General features: G+C 41.8%; 1 protein-coding gene across 19 annotated transcripts in view; it reads right to left on the bottom strand.

Moving 5' to 3' along the window:
- The window catches only part of CADPS (calcium dependent secretion activator), a 479,125-nt gene extending 458,962 nt beyond the window's left edge, over window positions 1–20,163 (bottom strand). For 3 of the 19 annotated variants that reach the window (XM_058726302.1, XM_058726304.1, XM_058726316.1), the window contains exon 1: window positions 19,130–20,157. In XM_058726302.1, the coding sequence (XP_058582285.1) occupies window positions 19,130–19,579 (450 nt within the window). In that variant the 5' untranslated portion in view covers window positions 19,580–20,157. Of the gene's footprint in view, window positions 1–19,129 lie in introns of all 19 variants that reach the window. The other 16 variants (XM_058726305.1, XM_058726307.1, XM_058726317.1 and 13 more) reach the window with 11 other exon arrangements.
- Window positions 20,164–20,999: the final 836 nt, after the last annotated feature.

The raw sequence follows: 20,999 nt of genomic DNA, 5'->3' as shown, positions 1-20,999 counted from the left end.
AAAAAAACCTTTTTTACATTAATATATCCTAAAATCCATCATAAAACTACAGTAATGAAATCATAGTGGTTACAGTACAGAAAGGGAAAGTTAGATTAATGGCTTTCCACCAAGAACTAAACAAACTTATACATTAATAAGAATTTTGTGTATTTGATAAGGAGCCACTTAACATAACTGGAGAGCAAATAGGTTATTTAATCTACAATATTGAGACAACTGGCCAGTTGCTTGAAAAGTAAGTTGGTTTCATATACTTCATTCATTACACCATAATAAATTTCACGAGTCAAAAAAGTAAAGACAAAAAATGAACCCGTAAGGTAATAGAAAAAAATATGTATGAACAGTTTCATAATCTTTGGGTAGAAATGTTTCATTACATGACACCCAGAAGCCATAAAGAAGGAAAGTAGTTAGATATTACTGCATCAAAAAGTTCTGTTCCGTTAAACAGAAATAGGCCAACAATGTAAAGAACATAAAAAAGATCCAACAACAGAAGACAAAACAAATTTCATGCATATGACAAAGTATTAATACCACTAAAACAGAATGAGCTCTTAAAATCAAAAGATAGAAAAATGGATGGGATGTGGCAGGGAATTTGTAAAGAAGAAATATAAAGAGGTAATAAACATGTCAAAAGAAAATACAATTACAGAATTAAAAAAATTACCCATCAGGTTTTCAAAGCCAGAAAAACAAAAAAAAAGATGCCCATTTTTAACATGAAGAAAGAGACTATGTCCCACTAGTGGGAATGAATGTAAATATCTACCGATGCTGTGGAAACTGGTAACAAAATCTTAAATGAATATACTTTTCATATTAAGTACATACATATTTGGAGAATGTAGAAATTTGGAGAATGTAGAAATTTGGAGAAATTGTACAAATACATGCACACAAAGATGTTCACTGTAGAACGCAGACAGTAATAAGAAGCAGAAATCAATATACAACTAGTTGAATAAATTATGGTGCATCCATACATTCGATTGCTACAAGCTATTTAGAAGGAGACATTTTTATGTTTACTGACGTGCAGAGATTTCCTTTGTATACTGCTGTGCAAAAAAACAGGTTGCAAAACTATTACAGAATTATTACTTTTATGTAAAAGTATATATCCAGGTAGATAATATAAATATATTTTATGTGTAAACTGTATGTCTTTGGGTGGTGGGATTAGGGGATTACTTTAAATTTTACTTCATATATTTCCATATTATTTTTCTGAAGGTTTTATTTTTATTTACAGAAAAATATGTAAAAATACTCAATTTAAGTCAGACTAAGAACAACTATTTCATTGAACTCACTTTATTTTTTTAGTTACAATAAAAGCTGACCTTGTGCTAAGACAGGATTTATACTAATCAACAAACTTTTTTTGGCCAAATTATACAGAGTTGGAAGGAAAGAATTCTTATTTCGCTTCTTACATGGTAAATAGAATTATATTTCTACTTATGTCTGAATCTAAATATGCTAAATAAATTAAAGACTTAATGCTTGATAATTCAAGTCCAAGAATCCCTGTTTTTATTTTTTTAAGTTTATTTATTTTTGAGAGACAGAGAAAGAGAGAGCAGGGGTAGGGCAGAGAGAGAGAAAGAGAGGGAGAGAGAATCCCAAGCAGGCTCCGCACTGTCAGCACAGAGCCCAAAATGGGGCTCGAACTCACAAACCATGAAATCATGACCTGAGCTGAAGTTAGGAGCTCAAGGAACTGAGCTACCCAGACACCTCCCAGAATTCCTGTTTTGAAGAGAAATATAGCATAAAGTAAACTAGTTTGGGTCAAAAGTAAGGAAAATCCCATTAAAGATGACTTACACAAGGAAGGAATTTACTACAGTATTAGAAGTCAATATGATAGGTGGGCTCCAGGTCTAGCTGAATGTTGTGGTCCAATACTGTCATCACAAACTTAAGTTCTTTCTGTATCTCAACTATTTCATTATCCTTAGGCCTGGCTTCAGCCTAAATTGGATCTCCTCATGGTTCTAAGATGGCTGCCAGTAGCCATGACAGCTATGCTTCCGTCGTATGTCCATCAGGAGAGGGGGAGTAAAACTCTTCTCCCAAACATAAAATACAAGTTCTTCCCTTCAGTCTGATTGGATCAATTTAGGTCACATGGTCAACCAGGAGCCAGTGGTATTTCCAGTACAATGTCATTTTTGATGGGCTTACACTAATCTGCATCTATTTCTGAAGCTGGGGGTTGGGGGAAATTATGTGAAAAAAAACTGTTTGGAATTGGAGAGTGAATAACAGGTAGATAACCAAGTTTCTACTACAAAGGATATGTAGACTTTTTAGTATTTATAATGTACAATGGAAAGTTTCATTTGAATCATCTCAACTGGCTGGTCATACTGATTAAATTCACTGGTTAATTCTACAGATTACCCACATCACTTTAGTAATATGTGTTGCTTATACGAGTTTGGGTCATGGAACAAGTGAAATTTTTCATCCAACTTAGCATAAATGTCTCATACTGTTGTTGTTCCCTAAGATCCCAAGGCATTTCAAGTAGGCAAATAAATTTGGTATAAATAAAATTTTTAAAAAAATACTGTATTCTCTAAATATCTGTGTTGCTATTTTATTTGTAGAAAATCTTAGGCTTTTTTTTTTTTAATCCTAGGAGTGAATTATTTTTGTTCTGAAAATGTAGCTCACTGAGAAAAATAATATTGAGTAATAGGTTGTGTAGAAACAAAAGAGTGCGCCAAAGGGTAGTGATTAGAGAAAGCCTTACATGGAAGCATTTGGATGAGTACCCAACAGAAAGGCAGAGTTCTAACTGAGCGGAGAAGAAAGAAATGCGGTAGATCATAAATCTCCTGAAATTTTGGTGTATACAATATGTATAATGTTGACTTTCCAACAATGTCATTTATTGCCAGCTCATAAGGAAGTAAACACACACTTAATTTGGCATATTTAATTCATGCTGCAGCAAACCTGTATTTCTTTAGTGAAAAGTGGTGAAAGCAAATAACTACCTTATGCTCTTCTGTAAGAGCTCAACACAGCCTTCCAACTCAAATCCTAATTGAATATTGACTAAAAGATAGCTTTGAGCTCTCAGCACATAGAAATTAAAGGACAAATATGAAAAGCTCATTGAACTAAACAGCAGATCCACAATTGTTTAGAAATGCTGCTCTGGGGAGGTAGGGTGGGTGGGGAATGTGCTTCGGATTAATTAAAACAACTACAAATCTTAACCTATGTGTGTTCGCTTTGAATGTCTATAATGCTGAATCATAATACACAGCAATATATATAGGCTGCCTGTGAAAAGTAGATAGTAGAAAGAAATCTTTTTTTTTTCCCCTCTCCAGGGAAACAGGAAGGGTGGCAAATGATGCGGAGCCATTGCCAAAGCTCATAGGAAGTTGTTTCTAACTTGGTCATGGAAAAATGCTATAGCAAATCATGTCCTTTGCAAATGAGACATTCTGCTCGTGTTGACAATATTCTTTGGAAATTCTGAAGCCTCAAAATGCCTCATAGGAAAACACGTCACTTCAAGACAAGGTCAAGGCCAATCACTCCCCATCTGGCAATCATCCAGGTGTCTGCATTATCTTTGATTGGTCCTTTGCCTCAGTTCGGTGCTATTTCCACCGGAGCTACTAGGAGTAAAAATCATTTTCAGAGGCTCCTGAGTGCCTACCAAATAAAGGACAATAGACAAAGTTCAATAGTATTCAATATTTACCACTCCCTGGTCCCAACCTGCCTTTCCAATCTTATTCCTTGTGAGGGCTTTGTGGTCTGGCTTTGTGTGGCTTCTGTGCCTTTGCTCATGTGGTCCCTAGAATACCTGTTTTCCTGCTTCCCCATGTTCATTCAGATTCTATCTATTCCCTAGCTGCAACGCAGCCTTCTCCACCACACCAGCTGTGACCCTCTGGCAATTAATGTGGTTTGTTGAAGGCTTTGAGATGGTGTAATGACCTGATGACCCAGGAATACAGGCATCTTATCTTAGACCAAAGTCACCTGTCTTCTCAGGAGATCTATACACACAGATAACAGTGTCAAATGAAAAATAAATTCCCTCTTTATCATTAGAACTTTGGAAGACTAGACCACAGTATGGAACCTTTCTCTACCCCTATGTCCACATCCAAATTGTATCATCTCTATTAACAGATAAAAGATGATAGTACCCAAGAATGTGCTCTCGAGAAGAGAGACTACTGGAAACCATGTGCTTCCCTTTCAACATGAGAGACTCTGACCACTAATAAATGGAGTCCAATAACTTTTCTTAAACATTACCACTAAGATCACAATCTTCCCAACTGAGGAGGATTAAGGAAGGAAAGAGAGTATGAATGTTCCTTACTCCCTGGATGCCTGTGCAAACCTAGGTCAGGTTTTAGGGTGGAATCCTACAGTGGTAGGGACAAATCTAAGAGTCTCTTCTAGTCTGTTTGGGCACCTTTTAAAAAGTTTTTCTTCCCAGAAAAGCCACCAGCCAGGCCTCCTCCCCTGTCTTTCTGTGGGCTTGACACAAGCCTGGGCTTACTCTGGAGCTCATGGCCTCTTGGGGCCAGATTAAGCTCCATATGAGTCCTCAAGGTCAGCCTGGAACCTGAAATGGAATCACGTGTACATTTTCTGAAATGACACTGGGTTTACTATGATCTTTGTCCAAGAGTCATTATGGTTTTCACAATGTTAGGCAGAAGTGTTTTTGTACCTGCATGAGAAGGTATTAGAATACTGGTCACTGAAATTAAATACAAAGGGCAGGCAATTTGTTTCACATATTTAAAATTTGTAAGAACAGAAATGAACACTTATATCCCACACATTTATGACACATACATAAAAATTACTCTGATAAAATCAACGCAGTAGTCAACAACTGTTCTAGCGAAATGCTTTTGAACTAGTGATTCAAAACACTTCTACAAATAGGCATTCATTTTCTGAGATTTTCTACAAACTTCCCCACAACACTGTAAAGATGATCTGTGCTGGATAAAATGTTCAGGCCTAATTGGCGACCTTTTCTTACAGTGTGAAGACATTTACACTCCTCCTTTCTCCTTTCTCCATGCTTTCCACACACTTTGCTTAGATTAATCTTCTTAAAATATTACAGTGGTCATGTCTCAGTTCTGCTCAGAATTCTTCAGCGGTTCTTCACCGCCTACCAGATAAAATCACCCCCATGCACAGCAAAGGAAACCGTCAACAGACGAAAAGGCAACTGACTGAAAGGTAGAAGCTATTTGCAAATGAGCTTTCTGATACAAGGGTAAGATCTAAAATATATAAAGAACTTATGCAACTGAAAACCAAAGACCAAATAATCCTATTAAAAAATGGGCAGAAGACCTGAATAGACATTTTTCCAAAGAAGACACACAGATGGCCAACAGACACCCAGAAAGATGCTCAACATCACTCATCGTCAGGTAAATGCAAATCAAAACCACAAATGAGATATCACTTCACAGCAGTCAGAATGGCTGGTATAAAAAAGACAAGAGATAACAAGTGTTGGCAAGGATGTCGAGGAGAGAGAAGTCTAATGAGGCAGCTACTGTGGAGAACAGAATGGAGGCTCCTCAAAAAATAAAAATAGAAATAGCATACAATCCTATGAGTCCATTACTGAGTGTTTACCCAAAGAATCTGACAACACTAATTTAAAAAGACACGTGCAGCATTATTTTCATCACGGCATCATTATTTATAATAGTCAAAACATGAAAGCAACCTAAGGGGCTAGCCATAAATGAATGGCAAAAAAAAATGTGGCATATCTACACAATGGAATGTTGCTCACCCATAAAAAGAATGAGATTTTGCCATTTGCAAGACCATGGGTAGACCTAGAAGATAGTATGAAATAAGTGAAATAAGTGAAATAAGTCAAGGCAGAGAAAGACAAATACCCTATGCTTTCACTTAAGTGTGGAAACTAAAAAACAAAACAAACAGAAGACAGAAACATACTCATAAATACAGAGACTAAACTGGAGGTTGCCAGAGGGAAAGTGGTATGGGGATGGGCAAAATAGGTGAAGGGGATTAAAAGGTACAACATTCCAGCCATAAAATAAGTAAGTCCAGAGGATGAAAAGTACAGCATAGGGAATGAATACATGAATGAATGAATGAAGCCCCCCTCCCAATACCTGTACCCTGGTGTTGAAGGATATCCACAGTCCTGACCAACCTTTATTCTTATTTCTGTTATCTCTGATATTAGAACCTTATTCAATCATATTTGTTCAGAGGTCCTCAAACTTGCTTTGCATTACATCATCTCTGAATACTTGAAAATATCTATCCTTCCCTCCAAAATACATTGTGCTACTATCCTTTGATTTTCTCAGTCAGCTGGAGGCTTAATTCAAATGCCACTTCTTCCATTAAGTCTGGAGGAACTCTATTTTACCTGGTAATCAACAAAGGCATGGTGACCAGAGTCTTGAAATTTCCCAGGAGCCTAAAGAAATGTCTGAGACCTTAAATAAAATGTATTGTCTCCAGTATCTACAACTAAAAATGAAAACTCAAACCTAAAAATGTTCAGGTAAATGACTTCCAAACGTTTGTCGACTTCATTAATTGTTCAGTGTAGTACTCCTATCACTAGAATTGAAAACAGTTGGTGAGGATTCCTGTGAATGCACCATAATTCCTAAGGAATCATAGTCATTTACTAACCAAGTTATATAGACAAATAGTTTTAAGGCAAGATTGAAAAAACCCTTCCAGTTTTATTAAGAATACAAAAATAAATGGATGTGAGGTATATTTTAGTAAGTTTACTAGGAGATGGGGTAGGCCTTCAAAGGTCTGCAATGGCCTCAGGCATACTTTGTGTGAACCAAAGACCGACGGCATAGCAGTGAGCCCTAGATGCACTCAGGAGGCCAAGGCTGGTGCTCTATAGTTTTGCCCAGCCAGTGGGACTTCCCCATACCTCACTTTGCCTGCCACAAAACAGGGACGTAGGATGGATGCCCCACTACTCAAAAAGGTTGTTTTAAAGAAAAGATGAGATCATCTCAGTGAGCATGCTATAAACGGTAAGGAACATCTATTACTGTTCTCTAAATAATCATGAATTCAATAATCATGAGTTCTGCATCAACAATCTATTGAGTTGTATACATATTGATCAGACACCAGAGGATACTAAATGAAATCATCTCTGTAGAGTCAGGAGAAAAAGAACTGATCTACCTTGAAGTTAGGTGTGCTAAATGCTTCAATATAATTACTAGAGCATATCGCTCAGAGGGCAGGCTAGAGTTAGACCACCTGGGCCCCAACCCCTCTCTCTAAACTAAATGTGTGACCTAAGAGAAGTTTCTTAACTGCTTTGTCTCTTGGTTTTCTTGGTAGGGTTGAGATGATTAATAGTTACCTTACAGAGCCATGGTAAAGATTAAATGAGATAAGGCTTATAAATTTATGCAGCAGTGACTCCACAGAATAAACATCCCATAAATAGTCATTATTTATTCCTGTTCTTTATAATGACTGGGTGCCATCATCCACCTAGAGAGTGATAGAAGGCAAGTGACAGAAGGCAGTGCAGGGATGCTAAGTGGTTTAATAGGCTGAAGTTGAGGGTGTGTGCAGAATTGCAAGAGTAGAGCCTGGCTGGGGAGAGAGGATCCATTTAGGCCACGCAAATGAGTTTAGAGTGTATCCTGCGCATGAAACAGAAAGCCACCCAAGAAGTCTGAGCAGAGAAAAGTCCTGATTGGGTCTGTGCTGCAGAATGATCACCTTGGTATCTGGAGGAATGTGGGCAGGAAAGGAGGCAGAGAGAACAGTTAGAAAGATATTGTTGCAGAAGCCCACGCAAGCAATCGTGAGCACCCAAAGCAGGGCACCAGTAATGAAGATGAAGAGAAGGAGAAAGATGAAAACTTGCACAGGAGGACCATCGACAGGATGTATGTGGCCTTTGGTGGTTAGGACGACCAACAGTAAAGATTCGAAGTTGAGTTGTGCCCTACCGTGTTGAACAGCTTAGTTACATAGTAGCACCAGTAGGACAGTCAGTGAATCAGAAAATAGAGGAGAAAGAGACTTGGTGAGAAATTCTATTGTTGGGTGGGCTGAAGACATCCCATGGGACATGTCATGAAGGTCAATGTTCTTCCAAGTGTAGTCTGCAGACCTGTGTCATCATCCATGAACTGCTGGTTATTGGTCCTTACCAAGATAAAATACTAGTATGAGAAATTACATCAACTTCATCATTAAGCGGGTCAATCCAGCTGACATTTGTGTGTGTGTGTGTGTGTGTGTGTGTGTGTGTGTGGCAAGACTTTCTTGAAGAAAGTAGTGAGTTAACTTACATTCCGGTGCAGTTCCTTATCTCATTGTAGACCCATGATGAAGTGCTCACTGACTTGAACCAGTCTCAGACCACACCTTTGGCAGCCTGATGAATGGGTCTGGAAGCCTGGTCAGAGACTCACGCTAGAGCCAAAGATCTGAGCATGGGAGGTGTAGGGATGTCAGTAGCTAACACTATCATTAGTGGTGAAATGGCCCGGAGAGATGATATAGAGAAGGGGGCTGTATTAGTCCAGTATGGCTGCCATACCAAGTACCACAAACTAGGTGGCTTAAGCAGAAATTTATCCTCTCACAGCTCTGGAGGCTAGAAATTTAAGATCAAGGTGTCTGCAGAGCTGGCTCCTTCTGAGGCTGTAAGAATATATTCCATGCCTCTCCCCTAGCTTCTGCTAATCTTTGCTGTTCCTTGCTTGAAGAAGCATGACTTAAATCTCTGCCTTCCTCTTCACATAGTGTTCTCCCTGTGTCTCTGTGTTGAAATTTCCCCCTTTCAATAAGGACACCAGTCATAATGGATTAGGGTCCACTTGACAGACCTCATCGTAACTAATAACATCTGCAAAGACCTTATTTCCAAATAGGTCACATTCTGAGGTACTGAGGATTAGGACTTCGACATGAATGGGGCAGGTGGGGGAGGGAGCGGGATGGGAAGGGGGACACAATCAACCCATAACAAGGGCCAAGGACGGAGACCGAAAAAACACCAATATTTAAGATTCAGACACCACATCCTGCCTTATAAGTTACATTCTATATTGGTGGATCTCGACTTCTCAACCAGATTGGTAGGTTCTTAAAGATCAGGAAGGCTGCCTAAAACGTCTTTGCATATTTTGTCTCCAGGATTTAGGGAGTTTCTTGTATGTAGAAGTGGCTCAAAACAATGTTGTTTGATGATGTATAACAAACAAAAATTGAATATGGAAGAGTCCTCAAGAAATGTTTTGAACACAGTATGTTATGACACGCCGCCTTATAGACAACAGTTGCTGCACTTGTCAGAAAAATCACCAAAGTCGATGTTCAAAATATATTTTAACTCATTTGCTTAAACAACTCTATGCCTACCATCCACACCAAAAGGCTGTTTTTCTGCATGGGCAACAGAAGGCACAATTATTTGTGAAAATTTTCAATGTGTTTCCTTTGTTTTCTTAAGCGATACAGTAGATTCCCTGTACCACTCTGCATGTTTGCCAAAATCCCATTGTCTTTTTGAAAGCAATACAGCCCCTGGTGGGTATGTAACTTAGCATGCGCTCCTGGGACACTTAGGGATTTTTTTCTTTTAAAGTTAACCTCCAAGTATCTCACAACTTTCCTAGTGCACAGAAGTGATCCAGAGAAACACCACATGACAGGTTGATATGTTCCTCCCACAGGCTGCTGAGAGGACATATATATGTTATCAGGTTACTCCATTTCTCTCAATTCTAGAAAAGTAGTCAGAAGCTGGGAACACTGGGGGGCTTGAGAATTCATTTTTTTTTCAAAACTCTCAATGTTTCCCCTGTTTGTTAAAATGCAAACAGTGGGTTAGCAAAGATAATTTTCCCCTTGACTAGTGAAAGGCATCAGAAAAATTGATACCTCAGCAGTTTTACTGTTTTATAGACACTTCACACCCATCCTATTCTTATTACCACATCCAGTATACAATAGCACTAGTGGGATAGTTATTATTTATTTATATCCTAACTATACTCAGAAAGGACTTTAGACAGCTTACAATAAGAGAGACAACAGTCCCCAAGTCCCCTAACAGAATAAAAGCAGACAAAATCATCTTTATTAATGTTTTTAATGTTTATTTATCTTGAAAGAGAGAACGAGTGCACCTAAGCAGGGGACGGCAGAGAGAGAAGGAAAGAGAGAATCCCAAGCAGGCTCCAGGCCGTGAGCACAGAGCCCATAGCAGAGCTTGATCCCACAAAAGGGGAGATCATGACCCCGCCAAAATGATGAGTTGGAGCCGGGCAAACTAAGCCACCCAGGCGCCCCCGAGTATATTTATGTCTAAACACATAGAACTTAGAGATTCTTTTCTAAAACCTTGGCAACAATGACGCTAATATTTTAAATAGTCTTTCACTAAAATGCTGTTGACTAACCATTCTTTTTTTCCTTCAGAAAGAGCTAAATCAAATAAAACTTACTAAAGAACATATACCCAATATGGAGATTCAGTTCTGATTTTGGTTCTTTGTGACTTCATGTTTGGCCATTTAAACATGCTCTATGGTGATTCAAGTGCGGCAGGGATTCAACCGTATCAAGAAATTCACAATTGCTTCTAGTCTTTAAAAGAAGACACCTCTAGAATATCTTGAAATGTGTCCATTGTTGTTATAAACAAGCGAAGCTGGGAAGTAACTGATGGTATGTTTCTGCTACATAAATTATTTTGAAACCATTTGGTAATTGGTCAACTCTTCATGTTTTCCATCGAGAAGTTTTTATAAAAATAAATATGTTGCGTATCTATAATAGAAGCAGACTGTATTTAAGACTCTTTCACTTACTCTCCTTAGAAGCTCCCTAGGAATTTCAAGTGTGGAATTTCAAATATAATGTTTACAAGTATCTGCTTTGTGCCAAACACTGTTTTGGAAAATGGGTAATCAAAGGGCAGTAAATGTGGTCCCTGTCTTTGGGGTTCTTACAGTCTAGTGGGAGAGAGGCGTACACACATAAGGTAATTTAAATGTAATGTACAGGAAGTACAGTAGAAATAGAGTAGGGAGTTGAGAAAGCACTTAGATTTGGGTAAGGTTTCCTGAAAGAGATAACACTTGAGTTAATTAAAATACAAACAAGAACAAATGAGGTAAAGAAAGGTGAGAAAGGGGCGCCTGGGTGGCTCAGTAGATTAAAGTATCTGTCTTTGGCTCAGGGCACGATCTCATGGTTGGAGATTTCGAGCCCCACATCGACCTCTGTGCTGACAGCTCAGAGCCTGGAGCCTGCTTTGGATTCTGTGTCTCCTTCTCTCTCTCTGTTCCTCCCCCCCACTCATGCGTGCGCTGTCTCTCTCTCTCTCTCAAAAATAATAAACATTCAAAAAAATTAAAAAAAGAAAAAGGTGAGAAAGATGTTCTAAAATAATGAACAGTGTGAGCAAGGGCACTGTACTACAAAACAGTATGGGGCATCTGGTGGACAAAAATGCAGGAATACTACTATTATTGTTACTGATAGCATTTGGTCAATATTTACTCCATATTAAGGAATTGTTAAGCAATTAACATGCTTTTTTCTTGTAATCCTCAATATTACTCCCCCGCTTTCCAGATGAGGAAACTAAGACTTGAAAGAGATTAGAAAGTGTTCCCAAGGTCATAGAGCCACCAGGTCACGATAGTGACTAGGGATTTGTTTTTTTGTTGTTTTTTTAAAATATGAAATTTATTGTCAAATTGGTTTCCATATAACACCCAGTGCTCATGCCAACAGGTGCCCTCCTCAATACCCATCACCCACCCTCCCCTCCCTCTCACCTCCCCCCGCCCCCACCCCGAGAGTTAGTGAAATGTTTCAGTACAAAGAAAATAGGGATGTATTGGACCCTCAACTCCATCCATTCTGTAAGACGATGCCACAGTGATAGATAACCACTGCCTTATAGGTCTACTTAATCATGTCAATAATAATGATCACAATGATAAGAGCAATAGTGAATATAAGGCATGCTATGGTCAGTACTTTACGTATATTAACTTTCTCAGTCCTTTTACAGATAAAAATAACACAACATGGCACACATCAACTTGAAATCATAAGAACACTTATGCAGCAGTTACTACATGCCCGACATTGTTTTAAATCTCTAGTGTATTATCTCACTTCATTTTTATAAGAATCCAATGATGAAGGTACTCTGATTGACGAGTAAACTAAGTCACACAGAGATTAAACAGGTTGCCCCAAATCAGAGGCAGTTTGGGGTACAGCCAAGGGAACAAATCCAGGCATTCGAGTTTCTGAATCTAGGTCCTTAACTACCGTTCTTTACTGTCCATCATAAGTGCAATGAACAGACTTAAAAACACTGGCCGACTTCATCCCTCTTTCTTTACCTGCTATTAACAGAGAACTCTATCATATACTTGGATGGAAAAATGAAAAAAATAGCAAGGTAATACGAATCATCAGCTCTTCAATTTTGCAGAAACTATAAATCTGATCCTAACAAGGAAACTGTTGCCAGAGACAGAGAACATAGAGCTCCAAATTCCAGATCGTTTTCTTGGATGTGTTCCAGGGGCCAGGGTCAGACCATCAATATCTGTGCAACAATAGCAAAAAGAGATGGTGTTGGAAAGAACCATAGAGCTGGTGTCTTCCCATCCAGATGCATATAGTATCTATCTTGGAGTGAGAATTTTCGTTAAAAATGATCAACATTTCATTATTTAGATGATGGCTCGGGAGTCTCATTTCTATTGCTTTTTGCAAACTCATACAAACTCAAACCCACCTTCATCCTCCAGTTTTCAGAGAAGCCAGAAATACAAATTTTTTGGCGAAGTAAGCTCATGGTTTTATACGTGGATAACTAGTTCAAAAAATTGAAAAAGGCAATGTAGAAAAAACAAAATCTATCTGTGGTTACCTTTTGGCCCACAGGTCCCAGTTTACAAGCCCTCCTTATAGGCTTATAACGTTTTTTTAAGTTTATTTATTTATTTTTGAGACAGCGAGAGACAGAACGGAGGAGGGGGAAAGGGAGAGGGAGCGAGAGAATCCCAAGCAGTCCCCACACTCAGCAGGGAGCCCATGGTGGGCTCAATCCCATGACCGAAAGATCATGACCCAAGCCAAAATCAAGAGTCTGGCACTCAACCTGAGTCACCTGGGTGCCCCTGCAGTCCTACAATCTTTTAAGATCTCACCTCCTCATCTGAAAATTTAGTTGGACAAAGTGAGCTCTAAATTCATCTTCATTTCAGACTCTTTGAAGATACTGCCTTACCATGTAATGTAAAAAACATAGCAAAGAGAAGTTTGAAGGAAATTAGAAGTCTTGATCATGAGTAACTGCATTGCTCAGCAAGGACTATCAACTACTACACAGAAATGGCACCTTGGAGATTATCTGAAGCTTCCCCATCCACTTCTTCATAGGAAAGATAAAGAAATTACCCAGAGACAGAAGCTGACTTGCCTACAATCAGAGGTTTATTCGTGGTACAGACTGAGATCAGACACAGTGTCTTTTCTCTTCATTATCCAGGTTTCTTCATTCTGTCAGAGAAGTCAGGTCCAGCCAGGCCTGTAGATCCCTGCACTGGATGTTTTCCTATTACATACACCAATAAATCTGTCCCTTCCCCTTTGTGTTCCTTTTGATTTAGCCACTTGAGTTGGGTTTTTGTAACTTAAAGCCAAAATAATTTGACTAATAGTGTCCCACAAACAATGGCTCCTTTCCACATTCCTGCTACCTCATGCTCTTCTCCAGAGTGGGGTACCTGTCCTTCCTTATGCTTACACAAATCACACAAACTCTTTTAGACCTAACCCTAACCCATTTCCTCCATGAACATTTTCCCTATTCTTAAAACCAATCCCTTGTGAACACATGCGCACACATTCTCTTCCCTTATACTTTAGTATTTGTAATCAGCATCTTACAATTAAACACTCGCTTATTCTCAACTTATCTGACATGTATAGATGTCATCTTCCAGACTGGAACATAAGCTCCACAAATCAGGTACCTATCTCACAGGTATCTTCTGGTTCCGTAACCACGCCTGGGAGAGTGCTTGGTGCAAGGAGTAACTAGTCATCTATTTAGAACTTATTTCTAAGTTAGTAGAACCCTCTTAATCATAGCTGTATAGACATCTGGCCCCAAGTCACAAACACTGATTTTATTTTAATGCAATAGCCTAGGACTATATATTAAATTTGCTTTTGTAGGGGGAAGATCTATGAATCATTTGACTTCCCCACTTTACACAGGACAATTCTTCAAGAATGAAGGATTTAATTTCCTTTGTTCTTCAGTCCAGTTTTAGGGAAGCATGAGGCTATTCCAAGAATGTAATGAAGCAAGAGCCCTCTCTGATTATTTTTTTGGTGTTCTTAATCTTCAGAATTTCTCTGCTAGTACCAGTGCGAAACAGTTCCTGCCCATTGCACCAAGGAGATTGGGAGGAAAATGCCAGAAAACATATATAAAGACTTCAGTTCTTCTCCTGATAAAGAAAGAAACAATTCTGTTTCAAGAAATCCTGGCTTAATAGCCATTTCATTCTCTCAAAAGGTTAGAACATTTATTTTTTAAAATCCAAATCATATGTCACATTGACAAAGCAACTCTTAAGAATTTTGAATAGTAGAGCTAATCCAAATGCCCCAAAGCATATCTGAATGGACGAATCACTATTATGGATTTGAAGTATATACATATACTGATGCACATACATAGTTAACTAGGACTAGGTCTTAACTTTTAGGAAAGGCATGGGCTCTTGAGTCACAACCAATTAACAAAGCCAAATAAGTAAATGAATAAAGACAGAATTTCTGTGGCTAACAATGACTCAACATTAGCCATAATTTCATGGCAAGATATAAGATGAATCACATAGAAGTGGGGAGCTTGAACTTACAACACATTTGATCTAGTCATTAAGTCCTCTTGAATGAAATAGGAGTTCATATAAAATAAACATGATTTTAGGATTGCCCCGTCCCTCATCATACACACACGCACGCATGCGCGCACACACACACACACACACACACACAGATATACATGTACACAAATGTATATATGCACCCAATATTCATTTTGGACATTTATAAACCAGACATAATCCCTACTAGTATATTAAAAAATTGGCCATGCCAATCTAAACATTAGAACTGTTTACAGTGCCCGCTTTTATATTCCCTCAGTTACTTCTAGAAGTAGCTAGTTCACATGAGGTAGCCACTCATCACCGTTACTACACAATTTAGAAACATATGGTGCAGCTTTACCATGTGAACCACTGGGTATTCACTTTCCCATTATGACAAAAGAGGGAAAATAAAAAGCACAGAACAGTTTTTCACATTGTCATTTATGAGCTGCTAAAACATTGTGATAGTTTGAAGACTAGATTTTTGTTTTTGTCATTAATTACCTACTAGCCTCTTATATTTAGTTTCCCTGTAGTACAAGAGTAGACCTATAAATGAAAAATACGATTACACATGGTCTACTTAAAGTCCCTTCTTTTAACTAGGGAGATTATTGGAATGACCAGGCACTCTTCCCCAGGAAAAGTAAAATCAAAGTAATTAACTAACAAAATGATCCAGGAATGGTACCTTCCCTCCCTCTGCTCTTTTCCAACTGTTTTTCTGAACTAAAATACCTTTTTTGGTTTTTTGCTTGTTTTTTGGTTGTTTTGTTTTGTTGTTTGTTTGCTTGTTTTTGTTGGTCTTCAGCTCAAACCACATAGAAAGCCTGACAATAGTCTGGTGTTCCGATTTACCAGCCAATAACGGCCCATCTCTCTCCTTCATATGCTTTATGAGGTTAATACCTAAATGTCCATTTTGTGTATGTTGATTATTTGATAGGTACCCAAAGGGAGAGGAGCAGATCTCTCTAAACTCAAACAGAAATAACTCTGGGTAAAAGGAAAAGTACACCTGACATGTTGTCAGGATGCTAAAATTCTATTTTTCACTCTAGAATATTTCTGGCCAGTGTCACACATTAAAAAGACAGGATTTGAAATCAGAATACCCCATGCCTCAGTTCCCACTCTTTCTCCTATCCACATAGTGCTTCAGGCAAATTATAAAACATTCTGAGTCTCAGTGTTCTCTTCTAAAAACAAAGATGGTAATTCCTACACTGTTAGAGTTAGGAGAATTTTAAATGATCAAAGGACAAAAAAACCAAATTAAATAAAAACTAAGAATTTCAATAAATTACCTATTTGTGTTAATTATGCATCAGTATTGGTTCTTTAACTGAAACAGATGTAACATACTATTATAAGATATTAATAGGGGAAAACTGGGGCTGGGGCATATGGGAACTATTTTCTCAATTTTTCAGTAAATCTCAAACTCTTCTAAAAAAGCCTATTTTTAAAAAATGATCTAAGTGAAGTGCCTTGCACATAGTAGGCACTTGAAAAATTGCAGCCAATGTATGACATAGAGTATTTGGTTTGCAGAAAGTGCATATTAGGATATTTTTCTTGATATTTTTCTTCACCTATATTGGGATATAACAGACATATAAGATTGTTTAAGGTGCACAGCATGATGATTTGACAATACAATCTCTTCTTCTCCCCAATCTGGCAACTTTTTCATAGGCAGTTTTCTCTGGCTCCCTCCATGTCACTCTATTCCCTTTTTTGCATCATTTTTCCTCTAGCTCTTTCTAACTCATCCGTTTCTATGTATAGTTTACAACCGGTTTCTATTTCTCTGAGACTCATTTAAGTTTATCAATCTTGTTTGTTAACAGGCCTTAAATTTTATCACAGCGCTTATGCAAACATTTCAGTTACTTTCATTTAAAAGAATACATCAAAGTTCCAAGCTTTCTGCTTGGAGAAAAACAGCAAAACATCCTTTCTAAGACACTAAAAACACGAAGATACAGAAATGGAAAAGCTTGTTTTCTTTTGTAATAAGGAGATAAATATTCAGCTTCCCAGTAGAGCCAAACAGCCCTGAGGCAGCTTTGCAGGAATATGCATTTAGCACTAGTTTGCTGCACTAACTAAAAATAGTTGGAACAAAAGCCAGTGTTATCTATCCATCCTGTAGTCTCTTCGATGGTAAGGTCATGTGTAAAAACAGAACCCACCTGCCCCTCAAAACCACAGCTTTGAATGGATTCAGGTAAAACATGTAATCAGACCAGAAAAACTTAACCTCACGATGACCTTTTCAGGTGGCTGGAGTTTCCGTTTAGAAGAAATGGGCCACTGTGAGAATGGATTTCTCTCCCCATTCCAGTACCAAATGTAAGCCTCTATTAAAAGGACACAGCTCTAGAGCCTCTTGACTGATAAAGCAAAGTTTGTTTTATATTTTTGTCTTTAAATCACAACAGTTTTCATTACCAAAGGAATAGGACATCTTTGGTTGGTGCTGTCATGAATGGGATAGATTTTAAAGATGACATTTCCCCTGCTACCCCACAATTACCATAAAAATCACAAGCTAAAGCTTGAAATATCAGGCCCTGTATGTGGATCCAACACCCAACCTTGATAGGAAATCCAAACACTTTTATTGTTCGGAGGATATTCTTGTCTATGATAGTCCAAAATAGAGGCTGAAGAAGCAAGGGGCCCCTGATGAGGGGCAGAGTGGAGGGAAGCCACCTGCTATTCCCCAACCAGGAAATGAGTCGGATTTTTAATAAAAGTGATAACCCAACCCACCATTCTGGTGGCAGAAATAAATCATCAGCGCTAGCTGGGGTGTGTACATATAGAAGCAAAACAAACAGAAATCTGTGCTCACTCAAGATAAGGGTGGATAAATGTAGGAAAACCTAACACTCTACTACCGCAACATGTAATTCAGTCTTAAATGGCAGCAACCAAGAAATTCACTATTTTAAGACCCCGTCCCTGTGGGGGCTTCACCGGCTATTATCTCAAAATGAAATTGGCAAATTCACTTAAAAGAGACAACGGAATGCCGACTTTCTTCACTAACTCACTCCAACTGGGGACCTGACCTCTTCTCTTCTGGTCCCGCCACTGCTTCTTATCCTGCAGTAACCTCCCCCCCACCCCTCCTCCTTTCTCTGGCTGGAGAACAGCTGATGGAAATAGGCACTTTTTCACATCAAAGGCAGTCCGGAGCCGCCTCAGCCGTGCCCCAGCCTCAGACACAAAAAGCTTTTGATGCTTGTAATTGCGAAGCTTTTTGCAGCTGCACTTTATCAAGCCAAAAGCGGCTGGGCTTGGAGGGCCTTGAAGAGCCAGAAGGTGGCGGCGAAGTCACCTTGGGAAGAGGAGAAGAGGGTCAAAGGGAGGAAGGTGGAGGAGCTGACCCTGGCAGAGGGACCGGAGGGCTTGCCCCGGCTCTGGGGTCACGGAGGAAGGGGGAGGAGGGCGGGGTGGAACAGCAGCCACAGGGAAGCGGTGCCGGGGGTCCCTTCGGCGACCCTCGTCGGGATCAGCTGACCCCAGTGAGGGGAGGAGGGTGCCCTTCGCGGAGCGACTGGAAGCTTCGCCTTCCGGGCTGGCTTTCTCCCGCCTCCCCCTGCGGCTCTCTCGGCCCGGCGAGCCGAGCGCTGCTGCCAAGCGCTCTTCTCGCTCCACACCGGCGCCCCCACCTGCCGGGTGCCCCCGCCCGCCGAGCGCACGCCCAGGAAGGCGGGCCCGGAGCTGAGCGCAGCCGCCCGCCGCTGGAGAGTGCCGGGAGCCCGGCAAACGAGCAAGGCCTCTCAGCGCGCCGCGGGCTGCAAGTCACTCCCTGAGCCTCCTGGGCCATAGAGCGGGACCTGCCCGCCTAGCTCCCCCGCTCGCCCGGGTGGGGACACGCGGCGCTGAGGTCCAGGCCCCTCGCCGGTCCCGGGCAGCTCCAGGCGCGCTCGGAGCTGGGCCCGGCCCGGCCGCGGAGAGGGGGCCTCGTAGCCCCTTCCCCAGGGCGCGGTCTCCCGCTTCTGCTCCTCCTCGCCAGCTGCGCCGCCAGCTCCCATTGTTCGCCCCGCCCGTCTGGCGACGTCCCGGCGCCGCTCCCGGGGCCTCCCAGGCGCACCTACCTTCTGCTGCCGGCGAGCCATGTCGGTGGGCTGCTTGGCGTTGAAGGGGTAGGCGATGCAGCGCATCACGAACACATAGAGCTGCAGCCTCTTCTTCCTCTCCTCCTCCTCCTTCTGCAGCCGCTCCAACTCCTCCTTCTCCTTCTCGCTCACCACCGACGGGCTGGGGCTGGAGGGCCGGCCGCCACCGGCGCGGGTGCTGGGCTGCAGCCCCCCGGCCCCGCCGCCGCTGCTCGCGCCGCTGCCCCCACCGCCGCCGGCGCCCACCCCGGCTCCGGCGCCGGCACCGCCGCCGCCCCCAAGCCCGGCGCCGCTGCCGCCGCCCGAGCCCTCGCTGGTGCGGCTGGGAGACAGGCGCGCGCCGGACGCGGCCGAGCCGAGCACCTCCTTGCCGCTCTCCTCCTCCACGATCTCATCCGATTCCTCTTCGCTGGACGAAGGGTCCAGCATGGTGGCGCCCGGGGAGGGAGGTGGTCCTTGGAGCCCCGGGCTAGGGGTGCAAAAGATGGGAGGCGCTGGAGGCAGCTGGGGGTCGGCTCCCCGGGATGGGCGCTTCTCCCCAAATCAGGGAGCGGGCGCTGCTGCTCAGCCGCCGCCGCGACTGCTTCCTCTGCCCGGCGATCCCGAGCTGGGCTCAGACCCAGGAGCGCGAGGGGAGGAGGGGAAGGGAGAGGTGCGTCCGTGGACCCGAGGTGGGCAAGGGGGAGAATCAATTGCGAGCCCCGAGCTCGCAGCCGGATACCATCTGCAGCCGCTGAAGGAGGCGCCTCCAGAAAAGATGCCGAGTGTTGCAAGCTGTCGATGCAGCCAAGAGCCTAAGAGGCATCTTGCCGATTGGGGAGGGAGCGGCGCTTACGTGTTTATTGGCTTAACTCTCCCGTGTCCGCTGCGTAAAGGGTGGCTGCAGAAGGCTAGAGCCTGGAGAGCGTGGAGCGGCCCGCTAGTCTCAGAGCTTCAGTACCGACCCTAACACTTTCCCACACTCCTCACTCTCTCCCCTTGGTGGATAACTTCTTTCTTGATAACCAGTTGTCATTGCCTCGACCTGTCTCACCCTCCCACGGACAAAAAGTTCTTGGGGGAGGAAGAAATAGACAAGCCAGTGAAGACTTCTTGTTAGCGAAGAGTGGGCGGTCTATTTGGAGACGCTTATTCCAGAGGTCTGGCTAAGAGGAAGTCGGTGAGATGCCTTATGAGAAAGAGTCTACCTCCTTTCGCCCAGGCTTCTTCACACCTGGGGCGTGGGGGCAGTGGGGCTTAGCAGCATGTTGGTCCCACCTGTGTAAACTTTGATTCCACCAATTTACATACACCCGTTCATTAAAATAAAAGTGAATCAAATGTTGAGTTGATTGGTGTAGGGACCATGCAGCTCAACTGTTTAAGTAGAAGCCCCGCCCTTGCCCACCCCGCGAAAGCTATGATGAATATTCTTCAATTCCAAGAACTGGGAACACTTTCTGCTGAGGTAAGCATACCAGAGAAATGGAAGGGTTTCTGGTTGCTCAGCCCTTTCTCTTTTCTGGCTGCGGGAGGATTTGGGTGGAGGAGTGGGGACCCTGCGATCAGACAAAGACACCCCAAGAACTCAGCGGCGTCAACATCCGATATGTTGACTCTGTCCTACTGTCTTCATCACTGCTTCTCGGTTATCTATTAATTCAAAGCAGCAGATGGTGCCTTCCTGCTCCTTTCACTTAGGCCAATAAACCCGGCGGACAAGGGAGCTGGCCAGCGTGCTGAATCTAATCAGCGACCCGCAGATGGATTGAAAACAAACCAGCGCCAGCCACCCTCGGATCTTAGGCGATCCAGAGACCTTTCTCCACCTCCTCCCACCCCCATCTCCTATATTTATGCATTTTCTAAT

Source organism: Neofelis nebulosa, chromosome 4, assembly GCF_028018385.1.
Source record: "Neofelis nebulosa isolate mNeoNeb1 chromosome 4, mNeoNeb1.pri, whole genome shotgun sequence".
Lineage (NCBI taxonomy): Eukaryota > Metazoa > Chordata > Mammalia > Carnivora > Felidae > Neofelis > Neofelis nebulosa.
The sequence above is the reverse complement of the archived record's forward strand: the minus strand, read 5'-3'. Positions and strand labels throughout refer to the sequence as shown.